This window comes from Thermobia domestica, chromosome 15 (assembly GCF_964235325.1).
Source record: "Thermobia domestica chromosome 15, izTheDome1.hap1.1, whole genome shotgun sequence".
NCBI lineage: Eukaryota > Metazoa > Arthropoda > Insecta > Zygentoma > Lepismatidae > Thermobia > Thermobia domestica.
The window spans coordinates 132,787,560-132,810,476 of record NC_137468.1 but is presented as its reverse complement, the minus strand read 5'-3'; the positions used below and the strand labels follow the sequence as shown (position 1 = coordinate 132,810,476).

At 35.9% G+C, this 22,917-nt stretch overlaps 1 protein-coding gene across 3 annotated transcripts in view; it reads left to right on the top strand.

The window, feature by feature from the left end:
- The window catches only part of LOC145671242 (serine/threonine-protein kinase 16), a 73,558-nt gene that overhangs the window by 29,471 nt on the left and 21,170 nt on the right, over positions 1-22,917 (top strand). For all 3 annotated transcript variants that reach the window (XM_081740152.1, XM_081740151.1, XM_081740153.1), the window contains 3 exons: positions 1,105-1,339; positions 6,139-6,343; positions 21,268-21,422. In XM_081740152.1, coding sequence (XP_081596278.1) covers positions 1,105-1,339; positions 6,139-6,343; positions 21,268-21,422 — 595 coding nt within the window. The remainder of the gene's footprint in view (positions 1-1,104; positions 1,340-6,138; positions 6,344-21,267; positions 21,423-22,917) is intronic.

Sequence of the window (22,917 nt, the reverse complement as noted above, 5' to 3'; positions counted from 1 at the left end):
TTTGTGGAAATACAGTGCAGCCCAGCTATAATGAACTCGGAAATAGCAAATTATTGGATATTATGAACATAAATGAAATCCCCGTCACACCGCCTATTTAAAACATGGAAGAAACGACCTATATTACGAACAATATTTTCTGTAAAGACCGATTATAGCGAAGTTTTCAGAACGGGATCATGCTTTCTTCTGCTTGTGGATAACTCAGATACCGCAAAACTGGGTTTCGTACCTGTTGTTGCTCTGCAAGTCAGGCATGACTCACTCCTCTTTCTCCCATTCTGATGAGAGCAGGAATCGCCCCTGGTGCAGATATTTCCGGCAACGTACATCCACCAGAGTTCAAGGTCGAGGTTAAAAATAAATCTCTGTTTTCACTGGACGCGTAAAAAAGGTGAGGTATGTTTTTCAGTAGCTGCAAGGTAGGAACACGCCGCAAGTTGATCTTTTAACTCGTGTTTGTGCATCGCTAGATTGAAAGATGGCAAACAAAACGATTGCTATATGTCTTCAGACAAAAGTGACACAGTTCAGAAGAAAATTAGAGCTCCTTCGTGGCTAAGCTGTTAGCGTACGCACCTTTGGTGTAGGAGTCCCGGGTTTGATTCCTGGCGGGAGCTCATGTGGTTCGGATTCCACGTTAATCAGTAGGTCCCGTCTCATATAGCCTCGCTGCTGAAAGAGACGTTAAAATTAAAATCGATAACAACAGAAGAAAATTACAGACTACTTCAAGCGTGCTTGAACAGGTAGGAAGAACTGCAATATATACGATAGGGTAGATAACAACCCAATTAATATCATCTTCAGGTGTAATGCTATACTGCTGTATATTCTTTTTCGTATATCTGCTTGTTATCCAATCCTTTGTTTTTTTCCGTAATTCGAAAAAAAAAAAATGATTTTATTTATAACGGAGTTCCGATTTAAAGAACTCATTGTGTTGGTTCCTTGAAATTCGTTATAAGTGGGCTGTCGCTGCACTGTATTTGCTTCAACACGATTAAAGTAGATACTTGATTTACTATCGTTACTTTATGGTTTCGTATTTAAGTCTCAAGAATTGTCAGATGCAGGTTTTACTGTATGTTTTGTTTCTTATAGGGGCTTCAGCACTGTAGAACTAGTAGAAGATACTCACAGTCATAAACTGTACGCAGTAAAGAGGATTGTATGTCATAGCCTAGAGGATCAGAGAATTGCACTTAAAGAAGTAGAGTACCACAAAATACTTCAGCATCCAAATATAATAGAATGCATTGATTCAACACTGACGGGAAAACCAGATGCGATTTTGAATTCTACAAGTGAAGTGTTGATTGTACTTCCATATTATGAGGTATTAATATTTGCATTGTCTAATACGTGCTTAAGTTTATTTATCTTAGAATATATCTGAATTTATAGTGAAGGAAAACGTAGAAAGAAGATTAAAAATAAATACTTGCGATCTTATGAAAATACCTATTTCAGTTGTTTTAAGTGGAGCACCTGATATTTAAATTATAATTTTAATAATCATTCGTGGAGAATAATTATAGCTAATGGTGGCTCGTGAGGGAAGTTACATCGGTAAAAAAAATAATTTTTTATCGCTTAGAAACAGGGAAAGATAACTTACCCAATATACGTTTTTTTTTTTTATTATTATTATTTATTCAAGAACTGATGCATTCCGTAAGTTTCTTCTCTTAGTTTTTAAGCGATAAAAGTTTAATTTTTACAGATTCGACTTCCCTCACAAGCCGTTACTGATTACAGTGTAAATATTATTGAGAGAAGTTGGAAGGTAAGTGTGAAAATTTACATCATTATTAGTGTATATATATATATATATATATATATATATATATATATATATATATATATATATATATATATATATACATATCGCTAATATATGTATAATATTAATTGAGAATCTTTAACACAGCAGGTTGAAACAGCACTAAAACGTCTTTCTTCTTGATTTTTGTTTCCTTTTTTGAGAAAAGTTAGGGATATACGTACCTGACCTTGATAACATTTAATTGGCTTTCTCACTTTGTTAACAGGATGAAGGGTGATACAGGCTATTGCTCTAATAATAATAATAATAATAATAATAATAATAATAATAATAATAATAATAATAATAATAATAAGTTGAAGTGAAATTAAGCATATCAAGTAATTCTGAAGTACCGAAATTTTTATTCGGATGCTTTTTAATGTGTGTCACAATTGTGCAGCTACGGGAGTGTTAACCCTTTCGCTCAGATAACTTTCTTAAAAGAATGTTGGTTTACACTTCTCTCCTACGATTTTTAACTGTTACTGTGGTCTTGAGACCTAAATTGCATAAATGGGACCAAAACATATACATATATGTATGAAACAGACGTGATGGTAAGAGGTAGATCATCTAAACTGATTAACGTTAGGAAAGATTATTCAGTCACAGTACCTGGATTCGCTGCGATGATCCTTTCGATGTTCTCTATCTATTTGGCTGAAGGTTGTGTTGGGCTAAGACTGGAGATACGCCCAACAGTTCCTCAACGGAAACTCACGAAGCTTCTCGCTCATAGACTTAGATGATGATAGTCTCTACTGCTCGGGGCGACGTTGGTGATGAAAGCTCACCTCTTGGCCCTAACTAATTCAATTCTTCTCCATACCCCATTTGGAGAACTGTACTCCGCGTTGAACTTAGCAGTTGCCACCCACAGCAGCTCTACTTGAAGTCTAGGACACTCTGGACTGTCGACGAATCTTAGTATATCAACCGGTACTCTATTGTCTTGAGGTTTTCAATCACCCGGGAGACAGATCCATATCGCTGACAATGAGGAAATCAATCATAGTGCTTGAATGGTTAAATGACCTGATTATATGTGGAAAAATGCGCTAACAGGATAGCTGTCTGTATGTTTTTTTTTTTTTATTTCCATAAGCGTACAAGAGTATTAAGGATGACTCTACAGATATATTTCCTTGTCTCGACTGTTGACTGCAAAAAGATGTTTCTAAAGTGAAATACACGATAATATTTCAATAATGCAATCTTTACAATACTTCACACTCCCACCATAAATGAAAATGTCGCGAAAGAACTCTTTCTGCAGACTTAAAATAATAATAATAATAATAATAATAAATCTAGGCATCTGGGTAGTACACACATGACTCACCATTAAAAAGATGTCTGAAAAAACAGAAAAAAAGAAAAGAAATGATTTTCTGTGTTTTGCTTTTTCGGGTTAAGGTATTTGAGATCATGTTAAAATAACGCAACATTTTTGAATCCCTTTATATTTGTTTATATATATAAAGACACACACACACTGGACAGTGAACTTACACTGACTAGTGAGCGTGTGCAGTTGTTCCTACTTTGAAACTAATGAATGGACTTTGTCTATGCCTATAATTTGATCTATCCCCCCCTCTTTCTTTTTTTCTATGTACTTTCAAAAAAGCCGAGAACTACTCTTGTCTGTTCTCTGCAAATCGCACCATGAATCGATATCGACTTTTGTATGTTAAAAGGTTTATATACTGGGTTGTAAACTGTATTGTGCCAGCTTTTAGAATTTTTCACCTTTTGATAGATTTCACCTTTCATCTTTCCGGGAAGATAGATTGAACGCAGTGACCCGAAGTAGCCAAACCTAACCTCATTTGATTTTTTTCTTCTGGGGTGTATATAAGACATTAGTAACAAATAAGGATGAACTTAACACATTAGCACATGCGTTTTCTTAAAATTAAATTGCGTTCAGGCAATTTTCTTCAGTGATTTTACAGAAAAATTGACACATTGCATATCATATTTTATTATTGTTTAGAACAAAAAGGAAAGTCTTGCCTTGTCGTACCACCTATTAATGAACAATCAAAATATATAATGATGCAACACACATACGAACATTTGAGTCAGAAGAGGGGTAACGGGATGGAGTGAGGAGAAACTGAAAATTTCCTTCTAAGTTTGCCTTTTGTCCTCTTACACTTATGCGGAACTTTTCCGTAAGTTTGCTCCAATAAATTAAAGTCAGAATAAACGACGCTAAACATAGCCAGTGTGGATGTCGGGATGCTTACTCGAACGTGCGAGGAAATTAATTATGTGGACATTCTCCGTGGAACAAGAAAAACAAATACATAGAAATGTACTGATAGAGGATATGTATATTTTTTGTATTTATATATTTACCATTATCATCAATTTATTTGTATCATCACCAGTTTCTGATTTAATACTGATTAAAATGTGTTCGATACTTTGTGCATTCTTTAGGAAAGTACTGGTCATAACGGGAAAGGGAGGCATTTTGTTACTTTTTTGTCACATTTCTTTATTTTTTCTTTCTTTTTTTTAAAAAGTTTTTGTTCTTTTATTAACATTTTAGAGCTGATTGATGTCATTGGTGCCCAAAAGCAGATAAGGGAAATATCTTCACAATCATTCGAAGAAGTCAATCTAACTGTTAACCAGACTTTTAAAAAAATGAATCCAGGGACACTTTTCAACTTCAGTTTATACTACTAAGATAATACGAGGCACGTTCAGAAAGTAAGGCTCTTCATGGCAGTAAACAGAAATAAGACACAGCTACCCTGAAACATTTATTTCCACAGATACAGCACTGGTGGCACAGGTTTTCAACATATTCACTTCTGGAATTCAGACACTTGTCATATTTGGGATCAACTTTTATATTCCAATGTCGTAACAGTCGGCCACCTAGAGTGGAACCAGTTTATGAAGCCGTCTACAACTGTTCACCATTATCAAATGCATACGGGAACAGGAATTTATCGAGGTGTAAGAAGAAATGAAGATCGTTGGGACCAAGATCCAGGCTATACGGCGGGTGACAACCGATCTTCTGCATTCCTTCCACTTGGACGTGTTTAACAACCCACCGTATAGTTCGGATCTTGGTTCGAGCGATTTCCACTTTTTCTTACATCTCAAGTAATTCCTGTCTGGTAAGAATTTCGATAGTGATGAATAGTTGCAGACGGCTGTCATATACTAGTTTCATTCCCAAATAACTGACTGTTAGGACATCAGAACACAGAATTCCACGGTATGACAGATGTCTGAATTCCAGTAGTGAATATGTTCAAAAGTAGTGTCATCTGTGCTGTATCTGTGGAAATAAATGTTTCAAGGTTATTGCGTCTTCTTTTACCGTCCTAAAAAACTTACTTGGACGCGCTCGCACAGTAAAACAACGAATTCTGTCCAGGAGCAGATTTGTAAATCCTAGAACTGCCCCTGCAGAACGGAACGTCTGGTAACCTTATAATACAAACAAACTTTTAGATCGGCATGGGATCCATGATTTGATCCCAGCTCCTACCAAGTGGACTTTGTGGTGGACAAACACCGTGTGCGTGAGTTTCCTCGAGGTTCTTCTGTTTCCTCTCATTTTCGTTATTCTACCGACATCATCCATCTCATCATCACCGTCTTCCTTAACTTCGGTGCATAATTGTGAACATAATTGGATTGTGGAACGTTAAACTAAACTAAACTTTTTTTTTTTTAATGTTCAAATTACCCTGAGGTTAAATCAAATTCACATCCAGAGGTCGTCTGCAAAGAAAACAATTTAGTTGTCGAATCTTGGTTAATTGATGATTCCTTGCCCAAAGTCATCTGCATCGACTCACCTAGCCTATCTTATTATGTACGGATTACCAAACTTACATAAAGTAGAAATACCTATTAGACCTAGAGGTGGTATACTATTGGGGTGAGTACCATTTGGCTGTTAAACACACACACTTTATGGTTAGGATGTCTTCCAAAATCTATATTCTAATGATTACCACCTACCATCATCTTGCTAGTCCAAATATTCGTAAACTTTTACTCCGTGTTCTCACACTGAGTATACCCACCAATGTAGAAACGCTTCATTAGATACGAAGGAAGAGGAGTAGGAAGGATAAGAGCGAACAATTACTATGCAATGTACAGTTTGACTTCATATTTAATCTGTTAACTCTGGATTCCTGTTAGCTAATTGCTGTTTTTCTATCATAAATATGTACTTTACGTAAACATTAACTAATTCACCAATATGAAATGAGGAGATTAAGACTTTTTAAAGATCATATCCTGTATCTTTGTTGTTACAGCGTGGAACGTTAGCAAATGAATTGGAACGACGTAGCGTGAAGAAGGAGCATTTCAGTGAGAAGATGCTTTTGAAAATATTTCAGCAAATATGTGAGGGTGTAAAGTGTATGCATGAAGTCAAACCGGAACCGTTGGCTCACAGAGATTTGAAGACAGCGAACATTCTGTTGGATTCTGATTACACTCCTGTAATAATGGATCTTGGTGAGTTTACGTAACACTTTGATAAAATTTTGTTCTTACTATAATAGTACTATGGCTACTATCCATTTCATGAAGATAGGCCCCTGACTTTGCGGTGCTGCCCTGACGTTTACTCAAAACATATATTGCTTTGTTGTACCTTGTTGGAATGGCTGGAATGTTGTCTTTTCAATACTTAAGACATACAAATTTTCTTTGTACTGTGTAGTGAGAAAAAAAATAGGAATTAATGAGAAAGTGCGTATTTTATAATACTTTTTTGGTAAATCAATGTTTATAGGACTATATCTCAGAAAGGAGTTCACATGAAATAATGTCCTATGTACAATATGTAGATGCATCCATTAACTGTAAGTTGTGAAAAGTTCGATTTTTTTCACTTGATACTTTTTGTGTAAGTAAAATAAATGCATGACGCTCCAATCTCCTTTACCGTGGTAGGTAGAGAAACGTACAAAACACAGTTCGAAAATTTGGAACTCTAGTGTTCCAAAGATTTAAAACTTTTAATGAAAAAGGGTTAGTTGGTAGAGTATTTATTTTAAAAAAAAATGTTTATTCCTACATATTCTGTGCGTTAAGCGGAGAGCCATGTTGCAGCCAAGCCTTTAAATTCCCTGCGCTTATATGAAGAAATAGCATACAGTAACTGGAAGTGCGGCAACGCTGTTGTGCTGTGTTGTCGCGTTCAGGAAGCTTGCAGGGCAGAGCCTGCTTCATAAGAATGTAATAGGAAAAAAGTATTTAAGATCTCATAACCTTTCACATCTTAAAAATAATAATTGCATGTACGTATCTCAATGTAATCGAAATAAAACGTTGAAGTTACACATCCAAAAATATATTACTCTATTTATCCCATTCACTTTTGTCACTTGTTGACTCATCGCTGCTCCTGCTATTTTCCTGGACACTTATTAACAATGGCTCCATTTCTACCTCAAGATCTATTAGTATACACACTTTCCAGCTTACGAACATGTTAAAGAAAAAAAAAATGTAGCCTTGGCAGTCACGTGTTTACCAAAGTTGTTCTGCGATCAATTCCCCTGCCAAATGTAATAGAGAAGCATGGGTCCTTTGTTTTCTTTCAACGAAAGAAGACTATGGAATGTGTAGGTGACGTGGGCTGTTTTTGCGTCTAGTCATGTCGCACTGATTACGTTTTTAACACTTTCCTTCGGTTCTTACACGTCAAAAACTCTTACACGTCATATGCACTCACATCATGTGTTCTTGGAGTGAAACGGGCGAACGTGCATTTATATTTTCCTGAGTATTTCTTGTGCTTATTTATTGAGAGGAAAAAACTATGGATATTCCTTCTACGAGCGGCGGTATTACAAAGAAGTGGCAAAATTTTGAGTGATACTGAAATTGAAGAACTGATGAATGACTTCAATTCAGATGGTTATGAATTAGATAGTAATGAATAGTAATGACGTTGATTATTCTGTGCTCAGTTTCGTATCCGGGATTGAACAAGATAGTAACTCTGTTCCAAGTGAACCTGAGATTGCTTCGAAACAAATAAACAAACAAAAAAGCGTTGTTCCTATTCGAAGGCAGATTCTGAGATAGCTTGGAGCGATAAAATTTAAGTAAATGCAAAACTCCTGTTTAATGTTGTTCCGGGAATTAATCAAAATGCTGGGCTATCTACAGAGTATTCCCCATATAAAGTGTTTCAGCTGTTTTTACCAATGAAATTTGATAGTGAAAAAGTTGAGTTGATTTTAACATCCAATTCAGCAGTGAGGCTATATGAGACGTGGACCTATTGATTAACATAGAATCCAAATCACTTGAGATCCCGCCGGGAATAGTACAAAAAGAAATGAATTAATAAGCAAACTAGCAGACTGAGAAAAAGAAAATTTACTAAAACAAAAATCTTTGTTTTCTAAGTGAAAGTGTGTTACTTCAGTTGAAAACAAGAATTTCTTTACACTAACTATTCACATGTACTTTGTACGGAAGTCAGCTTTATGCGATTTTTACAAATCAACTACGCAAGAGCTATTAGTATGTCTGTCAAATGTTGGTAGAAGCTGCTTCTTCTGCTGTTTGACTTATCACATGTCAACGCTTACATACTGTACAGGAAGAAAGCAGGAAAACATATCGCACTTCGAACTTCTTATGCGAACGCATTGAAGTACTCAGCAAGCATTGAAGTACAGGGATTATCCCATTCTTCACCGGGTGGAAGGCTGGTAGCAAGGGAACATTACCCATACAGAGTTTCCCCAGTATCCGCAAATCCTAATAGAGTAGGACAAAGGAGATGCAAAGTGCGTAGCATCTACGATGAAAGGAAGTTTTTAATAAAATATTAGCGTTTATTGTATTATATATGAAGTTGGACTTTGCGTGGGAAAGTGCTTCGAAATGTACAACGTAAAGAGAAGTACTGGGACTCCTAGATCTGAAAAGAGATTGGGACTCCTAGATCTGAAAAGAGATTTCCTGTGAAGTGTAAACTCAATATTACACATCAACTAGGATTGTATCTTATCATAAACTTTGTGAGAGTATTTTGTACTGCGTGCAGTAAGTGGAAAAAAACTGACAAAAAGCAACAAGTTTTCGACAACCATCAAATGCAATCCAAAAAAGATAAACGGTTCGTTTTTCTAATTTTAAACAATTGGTACGTTTACTGTATATCCTGTCAATTTCTAAGAAATTGGTTAAAAATCTATGAAGATATTAAATTTTAAAAATACTTCTAAAAAGTGCCGGAAAGTGTACGTGACAAGTTTAAATTCCCGTCCGGCTTATTTTAGAGTGTATACGCGCCAGGAAATGTGGTAACGTAGCACTCCGTATAAACAGCGATAGCGAAGGGCGCAGAGCAGAGAAAATCATAATGTCATAATTGTCATGGTTTATCTTTTAAAACAAATCGAAATAGTTTGCTTGAAAAGGTTATTTTAAGATCTTTCTAATTTTTTTTTTTTATTTATTATTATTTTTTCAGATTGATAATACACCGCAGGAATTCGGAGATAATAATGTCTCACTTTTTACCGAATAACAAGAAAATTACTACGTATTTGGCATCGAAATTTTCAGAACTTACAGGCAATAGATGCACCTACATGTCGCGGAAATTATTTCACGTGATCTCCTCTCCGAGATATAGTCCTATAAACATTAATCTATCAAAAATGTACGATAAAATAAGCACTTTTCATTAATTCCTGATTTTTTCTCATTACACAGTACAAAGAAAATTTGTATGTCTTAAGTATTGACAACATTCTAACAATTCTAACGAGGTATGACAGTGCAATATAAGTTTTGAGTGAACGTTAGGGCAGCACCGCAGTCAGGGGCCTATCTTTATGAAATGGGTAGTAATAGTATATTGAAGAAAAGTCATAGGCGGCGCCAAGTGGGTGCAGTGGGTGCAGGTGCACCCACATTAACTTCGATTTTCAGATTTCCTGCAATAATCCTTTCTATTTTGTATATTTCTTGTTTTCTATTTTTGGATATATTTGAGTGACTTCTTAAGTCTCTCGTAAGTTACTTGCTATCATACCGTGTTTTTCTAATTTATTTTTATTTTTATTTTAAAGTAAAACTTAGGGATTACTTTTGAGATCTTAAGGCTCAATAGTGCAGAGCGTTCTGGCAATAATGTTAGGATATGTTGCCCCATCCTAGCCTACACCCACATTACCAAAATTCTGGCGCCGCCTATGAGGAAAGTTAATAGTATTATGATTAGCATTCCACTTCTCTTTTACCCAGAGAATAACGAAAGCTCGAGAAATCAACTCATTTAGTACCGGCGTCTAACTTGTATTATAAGTATTGTTTATATTGTAATAAGTATTGCATTTATTGTTGTTGAATGATAACGTGTTACTAATGAAATTCTAGAAAATTTGGATTGTACGTGATATTTTTCTGTCGGTTCACTAGCATTTATGGTTTTGAAATTAAAAGCAGACTTCACGAATGTAACCTGACCGACAGTTGAGTTCAGTGGCGTAACTACTATGGCGCAAAACTCTGCAATGCGGGGGGAGCGGACACTCCAAAGGGATCCTTCACCCTAGCCTCCTAATAGGTCGAATCAACATGCTTCTCAGTTTTGTATTAGTCGCCAATGTTCCTTCACCTTTCTCTTTTTTCGGCTATCTTTGAGAGGCTTGATGTGTAGGCATGCGCGCCGACTATATGGGTGCTTCGGGGCTCTAGCACCCACAGAAATAATCTTGTGTGTGCGGCACACCCACAAGATTTTTAGTTTGATAGAAACAAAACAAAATAAATATTTCTCACCTGCCATTGTCAGAAATTAATAAGTAACTAAAACATTGAGATGGAAATTAAAATTTCTAACATCTAAAACATAATTGTTTCTTTCAAATGTGTGTGTAAAGGCAAGCAAGCAATACACTTAAGTTAGACACTTTGTAGCTTATGTTCACAACAAAATCCTTGAAAGTTCTTTCTGCAATACCATTAATAATATTAGATTTTATGAAGATTCTTTTTCATTTTAATTTGTATGTATGCGGTATTTTCTTTTAGTAGCGTGTTAATATCGTTGCCTCTTGCAATCATTGTGCATCATGCAAGTTGTTTAAAGTATACACTTAATGTTACGATTACATATGTTGAGAATATTCATTACAGTAAGTTATCCTTAACCTTGGATTCGGGTTTGAACCCGTTTCTTTTGGTTTAAGTTAACCATGTTAGTGACTGAGTTAGGGCATCCCCAACGTATCCTTATATTATCTGTATGTTTCACTTTATCACAGCACAACCCTTTATAACGGTGTTCATGAAAGATTTTAACTAAAAGGAAATCAATCAAAAAACATCGACTTCCCTGAAAATATATAACACGTCCAGCCATTGACGTGCACCAAACTGACCTGCACCCACATAAATTTTAGAAAGTCGGCGCCGTTGCGTGTAGGTCAAGCACCGCAAACAAAAAGGAAGAAAATTCAGTTCGGTTGGCTTTTATAGGCTCTTATATTTTTCTTCGGCGGGAAATATTGAATCAAACTTTAGAATTAACATCTATATTAAACTATTTGATATACTAAATTCACAGTTCCATTGTCGTTTAACATCTTTGCGTGATACAGTATCCAAATTTTCCTTTTTGTTTTCTGCCAATATAATTCATCTCGCTTATGATGAAATTCTAAGAAGGGCACAGATACTTCAAACAATTTACAGTTGTGATATTGGTTCTTCGTTTCCGATGGAAGTAATTTGCTTTGTGAAACAGCTGAAATCTGAAATAAGTGTTCAGAATTCTGTTTGACCTGCAAGGCTTTTAATTAGTCACTGGCATCTAGCTTTTCAGAACTTACTGCCGCGTATTTGTTGTTTTTGACGCTCCCTGTCTCTGTTAGTTCTGCGGAGAGGTTATTCTCAAAACTGAAGTTAATATAAAACTATGTGAGAAGCACAATGGGTCAAAATAGCTTAAGTAATCTAACTCTCTCGTTTGTGTAACATTAAACTAATGATTTGCTGTGAAGTATAAACGTTAAGCAACGAGCTTTCATCTGTCAATATCCATAAGGCGCCTTCGAGAATTGCCAAGCTACAAATTTACAATGATTGCTCTCTTTCACCTGTTCCGGACAAGATTTTATTTATTTATTTATTTATTTTATTATTATCATTATTATTATTATTATTATTATTATTATTATTATTATTATTATTATTATTATTATTATTATTATTATTATTATTATTATTATTATTATTATTAATATTATTATTTTTCAGAAATAAGCTGTTCTTCGCTTACTTTCTGGCTTGGAAATTTAGTTTACTTTCACGATAGTATTGTTGCTGGAAAATGGAATTTTGTAAATACCCAAATTTGCGAAACTAATAGTTAATACAATGTAATAAAGACATTGCTACAAGAAATTCCACACGAATAAAGAGCAATCTGAGAATGAGTGTGTTCGTTTTATTATCGTTCATTAAGAGCGCAGTCGTGTTTCATTGTTTACATATTAGTTTATCATTTTCATTTCTTACCGTAGAAACTTAACAAATCTCGTACTTTGACTAAACACACACACTGGCTGTGTCCCAAAATGAAAAATAAGTAGCAAATACAAGTTGATTTGATGCAATGGATCGAGGCGGTATGTGTGGAAAAAGAAAAATATTTTACATAATCATCATCAACATGCTTTTATTTAGGACAACGTACTGTTGTATAGAAAGGCAGTAGAGAAGCAGAGGTGAGGATGGAGGGTGCATAGTTAGCATTGATGGTTCAAGTTGCAGAGTCAGGATCGAAAGCGAAGAGGTTTTGTAGTTATGGTGTTCGTTATATCCAGTGTTCCTGTGCAGATAATAAGCATGTCAGTTTTCTAGGACTCCAAAACCACGTCCAATTCTTCCTATAATCTGTTTCACGTAAGCTGATAGGAAAAAGAAGTTATTTTTACCCCCACCACGCTCAAGTACAGGTGAATATTGGTTTCAGTCTTCCACCATCAGCCCCCGCACACTGAGGTATAGAGTGTATCTAAATATGCCTAAACAATAAATTACAACTTTCATAATAACACTAGGCATTTTAAAACAATTACATTTGCCTGCATTAGTGAGGTAACACGTGTTATTATAATGGACATTTTATTGTACAGTTGTTTATTTTCCTTCCTTTTGGCAGTCGGGCTTTGACATAATGTTGGAATGGCAAGGGATGGCAGGGTTGGTAATTGAGTTTGTATTGTCTTCTTGATACAATAATTTCATAATAATATGAAATCGAAAACCAAAAACGAATTTTTTTATAAGTTTTACGTCACACAGTTATGCTGGCTAGGCCAAAGGAAACGGTGATGATGAGAAATGAATGAAATGGTTGAATGAAGAAAGTGGAAGGAAACGGGAGAACCCCGAGAAAACCCACGCACACGGTGTAAAATCGAAAACCAAGTACAATTATGGGTAAATTATCAGAGCGTTAAGATGATAAGAATAGAACCTGAAATTAAAAAAAAAAAAACTCGTTTCCTCTTATTGACAGATGTTCTTACATTAAAAAGAGCAAGAAGAAAAAGCACTATATACAGTGGCGGATCCAGGATATGATCAAGGGAGGGGCTAAACCATAGTTCGGCGCTTTATCCAGTGTAAGGCAGGATTGAAGCTCATTTTATCCAGTGTATACCTGAGCGTCAAGGGAGGTCTATAGCCTCTAGCCCCTTGGATCCGCCACTATATATATATATATATATATATATATATATATATATATATATACATTGGTAATAATGTTCCAACAATAATTTTGTTTGCTGAGCCTCTCTTGCAGAAGAGGGGAAAATGCCTTTTTATTGTTTTAGAAATATTATCGGTCTCCATTAACAGGAATAGGCCTAATCATTTGCAGTAATTAACTTGCAAAGAGAGACGGTTATGGCATGCAGAATATAAAATGAATTGAAATTTTTGAGTTTTACGTCCTACGGTTGTGCCGGCTAGGCTAAAGGAGATGGTGATGATGAGAAATGAAAGAAATGGTGTAATGAAGAAAGGGGGAGGAAACGGGAGATTGCGAGGAAACCCACGCACGTGGTGTTTGTCCACCACAAAGTTCACTTGGCGGGAGCTGGGATCGAACTAAAGACCCCATGCACCACAGGTGAAAGCCACCGCGGCCCCAGGCGTGCAGGATAGTCTAATGTTGTAACAAGAGTTGATTATTGTGTAAGAAAGAAAGAGTAACGATAAATACGAGTTCGTTCAATTATACAAAAATAACGAACGCTTAAAAAGTTCATCGTAGCAGAAATAAACATTTCCATTAGATTTTAACCTGAGAAAAGTCAGTGTACTCTCCGCAGCAAAAAACCTGCAACATGAGCATGTAAGTTTATTGTCAAACGACAGTCTTTTGCTCCAAAATAAGTGTGCAGGGGAGGACGTCGAGGTTTCTCCTAGCGTGATTCGTGCCACTTAGACGTTATGTTGATTCTCTGCAGTTAGGCGTAGTTTCACAATAAAGTTACATGCTCATGTTGCAGTCTTTTTTTTCTGCGGACTGTACCATGTTCGTTATCCTGCTTTACATTGTCTGGAAGTTCTCTTTCGCCCAGCTCCTCCTAGGCTTTTGGAATAGGACTTGGTGATGACTTGGTGCGTATTTTCCATGTAAGCAACATGTCATCTTATACGTATTAACTTTACTATTTCTATAATATTCGGTGACCTGTAGTTGTTGTGAAATAAAAGCTTGTATAGCGTTTTAATTTACCTGAATGTATGCCTTTTTTAGCTTCAAATATTTTTATCAACATTTTATTTTCGAAACCCTGCAGTTCCCGTTCTTGTATTCGTTTTAGGGATCGACTTCACATTCATACAAAATTGGGCAGATTGAGTTCTTACTGATTTTAATGTTTTCGATATTTGTTAAGACAATAAAATGTTTTACATTAAGGTAAACTTTAGTACATAAATAATATGCAATATTTTTCTACAAGACAAAAATTAAAAACAGTAATATTTTTGTTACTCGGGGTCGATAGCTAAAAGAAACAGCAGTACTTCCTCAACATCAGGTGCGAGCGAATTGACGTACGAATTTAGAGTTTACACGATTCTGTTTATTAGAAAAGCTTCCCTCACTGTGAAGGTCAATGACTAGCTTTCCCCTTCTGCAGTGGTAAGTGGTGGGAGGTAGGGGAGTTTCCTATCAGGTTGCCTGGAACAGACTTTAGTTGTTAGATAATTTTTTAATCTGGATTCAGGCAGTACCAGGTGACAAATTTTCCCTCGCTGTAACATTTACCGGAGCGTCTTTTCGCTGAGTAAGATGGAATGGTAAGCAGTAATAAGTTACGTAAAAAGTAAAAAACATATGCAGATGGCCGTGTCCATCTCAATATTGGGAACAGTTAGAGCCTTTGGTTGTTAGTGCCTAATTATCTGTGTAATTAACAAAACAAACCAGTGCCTTCTGACTAAAAATGTCGTTCTATTTATACCTCATCAGTAGAGGATTTACAGGCAATTGAGGCAATGAATGGAGAATCGTTTAATTTCTTAAACCTCTGCATAACTCACATGTATTTAAGGATGTTCCAGCAAACCGTGCCGAGTACATCTATAGGCGTTCAGAAAATTTTCTAATGATTTTTCTTTTTATGTTGGCTTGAAAATAGTAGTGTTGCAAAGCGATCAATTGAGATTTATCTGTATCTTCTGTTGTGTATTCAAGGTATAGGAAAGGATAAGAAACTTTTCGCTCTTCGAGCTGTGCCAGTTCGTATAAGGTATGTTAGAAGAAGATAAAGTACTTATTCCTTAACTTACATTTCTTATAAAGTACTTGCTTTAGAAACAGAACCTTTTATTATTGAATTTCAGACTGATGCTTCTGTCAGTACATTTTTTTTTTTTTTTTTTTACAATGCTATATAGGATGTTATAAAAATTGTGGTAAAACCAAAAACATTAATTCTTCAAGTATATGAATCATCAGTTCATGTATATGAATTGATGTGCAAAAAGAAAGAAATCTTTCTATGAAAAACGTTAACGTGGATTTTGTCACATATGCAGCCTTTAAGAAATGTCAACCAATAACGGATTTGGACGTTTTTTATTTTCGCCGAAATTGCAGAAAGTGTGTACATAAATTTGTTTAGAGAAGTAACTTTTAAATTATGAAGTGACTGGAGCTCTTCCGTGTTTGGATCTTAATGTTTTTGCAGGATCTGTTGTTGGAGTGAATCACATGAAGTCTCTTTTTAAATGATTTTAAAAAAGGAAGGTGGTTCTCAATTCGACCTACTTATAGCTGAACTGGTTGAAAATAATTGGTCAAATGTTAAAAGACCAGATAGACTTGTGAGGCAATGGAAGGAGATTTTTCGAATCTAAATAAAAAAAAAATAAAAAAAAAAAAATCACTATTCTAGAACTTGTCAAGGTTTAGATGACTTTTGGCTAAATAATTTTGACACTTCAGAGTGCAGTGATTTGAGAGATGTTGAATTGGTCGTGATTTCTCTCATGAAAATGAAATCTAGCAACAGAAGTTTCAATCAATGCTCAATATGTAGTAGGTTATTTAAAAGATCCAATATTACAGGGCTCATAGCGAGTCACTTTTTTAACTAAAAGTTACTTTTTTTCAAGTTGGTCACTAAAAGTTTTTCAAATTTGTCACTAAAAGTTACTTTTTTGGGAGGTTTAGTGACTTTTTCGTGTGATTTATGTTTTGCATTGGCAGTTTTCTAAGAAAAATAGAAAAATAAATGAAAAAAAGACAAACTTGTTATTCATTACTCTTCTGAAAGCTTCAGTGCTTGCTGCCACACGTGAAACAGTCAGCTTTTATTCTTTCTAAAGCACAGTGGATGGTTGGTGGATGTTTAAGCTCTCAAGGTGGGGTTGAGAACACTTCTGTGTCTATTCTGTGTCTATTCTTTCTTCTATCATAATAGTCTGTTAGTTTTCTCTCGTAATAGTTAACGCTCCGCTCAACGTTGTGTGTGGTTGTGTGGTTCATCATGTTCGTCTTCTGTTATGCTTCTTGTATGTTCTTCTTAAGAGTAGGTGATGAATTTGAATAATTCACGGCTTTGAAAACTCTCAATGCTAAGTTGAATATAATGTCTCGGATAAAGAAATTCGGAAATAGGCCAGAACTGGTTCCACTTACTCAGAAGCTTTTTACATCTGCTAAGCCTGCTTACCGTAACTACAAAGCATACTTAGAAAACCTAAGAAAGGAGGAGGCTCAGAAAGAAGTAAAGAAGAAAAGATGAAACAAAACAACAAAGAGAGAGGTGATGGAGAAATTGACAAAGGAAAAAAGGGGCATGATGAGATTTTGGTCACTTTTTCTTGTGCTTTTGGTCACTTTTTAGTCACTTTTTCGTGTACTTTCAACTTCTTAGTCACTTTTCAACTATTTACAAGAGACCAGACCACTATGAGCCCTAATATTAGTAGCACACAGACTTGGGTACGATGCAGTAGCTTTTTCTGGTGATCTTGGAAAAGTATCCATAAGGAAATGTATGATTCATTATGCACGAAATGCTCATACTCGCTTTTCGTAAGACAAATTAATGACAAGAGGAAAAGAAACAAGAAGAAGTTGAAGACAGGAAAAGAAAGATCATTCTGAACAATCTTGCAGCTAAGAGGACTAAAATAATGGAAGATATGCGATATGCGCGATATTGATAAGGAAGTAAAATATTTGAAGAAGTGGAATCGGTTACACATTATACTATTAATTTTTGTTTCTAAAGATATATCGTTAATATAGAAGCCGCTAATTTTATGTACGTGCATTTTTTTTTTTTTAATGACTGTTTTACTGTAACTTTTTCCTTTCATATGTGACGAAACTTTCATCATATGACTAACGGTACAGACTGAAGTTCAGGGAAGATGTTTAATTTCTTGCTTTGTGCAGGAATTTCTCTTAAGTAAGTGTTCTGTAATTTCATAATAAAATGTGTTGTATTTGTTTTTATATTATTCATTGTTCTAGTTGATTAAGGGAAAATTGTAGTAGTTACGTATCATCGTTGTCATCATGTTTTCTTGGTCTTATATTTCCATGAACATGGTAAAGTCTGTATGGATAATTACATATTAGAGAAAATTAAAAAAAAAAAAAAAAAAAAAAAAATCTGAAACGAGAAAATTCAAGGAATTCTTTCCTGTTATTTTTTGTCACCAGCTTGTCTGATCAACAGTAGGCCTACATAGTGATTTCGCATATATGTAGTTTATTAAGTAAAATCAAATGTAATATTTTTCTTCTTATTTTACATTATTGTGGATTTTTTTTGCATACAATCTGGAAAGAATATTATCTGCTGTACAAACATGGCGGAGCAACTTACGTTGTACATAGTTGCTAATCTGTGCTAGTTATTGATCGTATGATTGGTCAATCAATACTGTGTTAGTTATTCATTTTTTTAATAGAGAAAAGTCATAAACAAAGTCAAAAAAGTCAAGAAACAGTTGTTGAATATGCTACAAAGAACCCGCTGTTTTCTCTCTTTCTTTAAATAATAAATGAGTAACAATTTATATAACTACTTTGTATGTTCGGTTATAAAATAAAGCGCTACAATAATATATCTATGAAGTATCGGGTTACGAGAGCAGTTCGTTTCTGTTTCTAATTCAGTCCGTTACAGTAACTTTTTATCCGTATACAGCCTAAATACTCACCTAAATTGATTTTAAAAATGATAGAAATCAACTAACGGATATATTAGATTTATTAATTTAACCCTACACGAGTTTTTTCTCCCTTCATCTACTCAAGCGGAACCCTCTAGTCTCGCATTGTTGTAGTACTTTTCTTTGTTGCACAATAGTAATATTTTGGTAGTCTTTCGGAACACGATGATGTATGTTTCTTATGAAATAAATAATATGAAAAAATATATATTCGTTGTTTAAAGTATGTAATAAAGTAGTAACTTGATATTTGTCCTGTGGAATATTTTGTTGATACACATTAAATTTGCTGTGATTTAATAGTTCTACAAAGACTAAATTTTCGTATTTTTCAAATCTATCATTCATCTACACAATTATTGAGTCAAGAGTCTCAAATACAGCTCTCTTTTGACTTCGAGGTAAGACATGCGTTCCTAGGCAAAGAACAGAAATTTCGTTTTCGATTTTTTGTACCGTATTATCACATCTTCATTATTCTAAATTCCTTACTTTGTTGTAATTTTGTTGGCGCACAAATTTATATCTGATTTAGTTTTTTGACTGAAGTACGCTAAACAACTTATCTGTATAAACAAAGATTTTCATGAAACAAAGCAAGAGTAAAAATAAGAGAAATATTCAAGATGCTGTTTTAAGCTCATCAGATTCTACAGTGTACTCCATTGCATTGCGAAGCTCATTGTGATGCATTTTGATTATCTTTAGTGCTCTTAAGTGACAATTCCACTGCCCAGGGGATGGACGAGATAATTGATAGCCTCGTTCTCGCAGAAACTCTGTGCTGTAAGCTGATCGTCCAAAGAAAGACTGCAAAGCTGCTAAATGAAGATTTTCACTTTCTTAATTGTTCTCGCCGCGTGAAAAAGAACTTAACTAAGTTGGTGATCATACCAATGCACAAAAATAGCTAATGGGTAAGTCTTTTTAACAATTGCTTGTACCCCTCTATGTGACCTGACATTACACTAACGCCGTCATATGTTCAAATCTCTCGAAACGGTAATAATTACGGAAACTAAGCCATTAACTGTTTTATTTGTAAAAACATCATACAATTTTAAAAATCTTCATTTAGTTTTACCGTGTAGACAATAGCGAGAAATTACGCTCATTTGAGACTTAAATGATACACGTCGGTTGTTTTGCCTGCCTGAATAGCATCATTTAAGTTTATCATTTGTTACCAACAATCACTGATACTCTTCCTTCTTTAGGACAAGCACTTTAGCTTACTACCATAAGAGGACCTCGCCCCCTCGCACTCCCCTTATTTTCACTCTTGTTTGATCTCAGACTTTTTGGCCGTGGGGCCGTTTTTACCCGATCCTTTTGATGGCGGGAGGGCTGCTTTGACCCGAGCCTTTCTGTCCGAGCCCTTCTGACATTTAGTCGAATCAAACAGGTGTTGGATGAGTTCCTAGGGAATCACCTGCCATGCTACTTGTGTGCGAGTCTAAGAGTCATCAACCTTGGCCGCCGCTGGAAGACAGTGACTATCAAGATATTGACCAACCACATTCCACATATTTCATGGGCAACACGTTAGAAATCCCGCCATTCCTCCGAGAAGGCTTTCAGACTCCGAGATGCATGGAGTCCGGCGTGCCCTGCTGGAAATATGACGTCTGGAATTGTCTGAATTAATTGTATTACCTTTTCCTCAAGAATTTTTCTTTTATAGCGGTCATTGGTAAGGTTGCCCTTAATTCGTAACAATCGAGAAGCGTACAGTACCTGGTTGAGGCCCTACACATTCATATCTATCATTTGGCCGTTCGACGTTGCACACAGGTAGATTACTCTCACAATTGCGTCTAACGCGTATAGTGTCATCACTGCAGGACTCTTCCGGAAACACGATCGTCTTCCGAGCTCCCTCGTAGACTATGATTAACGTACGGACCTTTGGCGCGTATTCGATTGCCGGTCGGAGATCATGTGTTTCGGATTTCACGTTAAACTGTAGGTCCAGCAGGGCGGGTGCTACACTCAGATTTAACCATCTATTCATCAGCGACTGTCTGCCGTTCAACGACGGTCTGCACGCGTTTTTATCAAACTGAAATCTTTGTGATTCTGGGTCATCAGGAACCGAGGATGCAGTCAAGCCCCCCACACCTCTCATCTTGGCACAACGCTAAGCTACCGCAGTGAACGAAGCTATACAGTCTGACACGGGTTTGCGGACAAGATATCTGCCCTTCAGTGGTGTGGTCTACTGCCCAATTGTCTCTGCTTTCTGTTATCTTGTGGCCATTGCTTCCACACACGCATCACTGTCGTAACGGCATGGCCTGTATGCTCACCAACTTCTAAGTACGAGAAACCGCCTTCCCATAACCCGACCATGCGGCCTCATTCGGATATAGTTGTGCCCTTAGATCCAATTCTAGTGACACTTTCCCATACTATCTCGTTCGTTTGTCGAGTCTCCACTACCATACTGGTGCGTAAAACGATTTCTTGCAATGCTACTCCAAACGAAACGCGGGCGCTATTTGGTACATGTATGCTGCGCTATCTTGCAGAAATTGTAATTGTTTATACGTCATACCTTATCGTACATATCTTGTGAGTTAAAATGCATTCTGCTGTTGTAATTTTCATGAATAGCAGTGTGCTTTGTTTACCAATTTGATATTCATTGCATCACACACAAAATTTATCTATTTATTTCACAGGATCAGTGGCGAAAGCACGTGTGAATATTTCAAATAGTAGTGAAGCTCAAAAACTTCAAGATACAGCAAGTGAAAGATGTTCTATGCCGTATCGAGCACCAGAACTTTTTAACGTTGAATGTTTCAGTACAGTTGATGAAAGGACAGATATTTGGGTAAGTAAATATTTGTCAGGCGTCGAAGTGATAAATATTAAATTTTAAATGGAAATATCAAATTTATTGCAGTTGGTATGAAATTTATAAAATCAAAGAAGAATCGTACTATATATCACGTGTATAGTCACCAGCGAAGTGCATGCCTCTTTCTGTATATACTTTGTCAATAACTTTGTTTTCTTTCCCCACTATCCCTATTCATGCGTGAATGACAACATACTAAACAGGTCTTGGTTGGCTCTTACCTGTTTACTGATCAGTGAATACAACACTAGATAAAAATGATAAACGGTCTTTATAGCCAATTACCAGATTGTGGCAAGTGCTAGGGTAACTTGCAACGTCTCCAGTTATTGGAATTTTAAATAACCAAGAAAAATTAAGATACTTGTTTTTGGACGCTACATGCAGGTACCTGTTATTGCGATCTGGCGTGAGTAATATATAGTTGATGGTGGCAGATTTCAGTGTTTCAAGATGCCTTAAGTATCAGTTCTAGGAAAGGGAACGTGTCTAAGTAGCCCTTCTAGGAAAGAGATCATGAGGAAATTTGTGAATGATTTTGAGTGTATTGTGTTTCCAGTGGATAGTTATGTAAATTATGTGATACTGTATATTGTAGTATACCAAATGTATGTCACAGGGTGGCTTGGGTTTTCTGTCATAATTTCTACCAACAAAATATCCATTATGGATACTCTTTTAGTTGTTTATAACCCATTTTTAATATATCCATCGATTGTCGAAATATCGCTAGATTGCCATGACTTACTCCCCAAACCTCGTAAATACTTTTTTTTTTTTTTTTTTTTTTTTTTTAAATATCGGTTTGCTAAAAGTACTGGAGAAGTTTGAGAAAAGCCTTCGGGTCTCATCCTAAACGAAGGGAAAATCCCAACCTACACCTCCTCGTGAGAGAAAGCGGGAAACGTCTTTGGCGGCTAACGTAGGATGGGACAGACCGATTCCCGGGATAAGGAGTCAGATTATACCAAGTGCCAACGGCGTTCTCGGAGGGTGGAGGTCAGGGCACTTTCTTGTCCTTAGGAGGGGAAACTGTCCTAAAAGACGGATGAACCACTAGATGGTCAACGGCATGGAGATGTGGAAAGGAAATGGGAATACTACCACATTATCTTTTTCTCAGAAGGGACGAAGGAGGAGAATAAATAAATATGATGGTTCTTCCTGAGGTAAAAAAAAAATTCCGGAGGTAAAATAGTCTCCCGTTCGGATCTCCGGGTGGGGACTGCTCCGGGAAGAATCATCAGAGGAGAAATAATAACTTTAATTTCAGCATAGGAACCTGGAACGTACGGACTCTACAACATGAGGGAAAACTTGAAAATTTTAAAGTGGAAATGGACAAATGTAAAGTGGACATAATGGGCTTGAGTGAAGTGAGATGGCCAGGGAAAGATGAGATAATATCGGGAAATTACAGAATATACTATTCGGGTGGCGATAAGGGCGAGAATGGTGTCGCGATAGC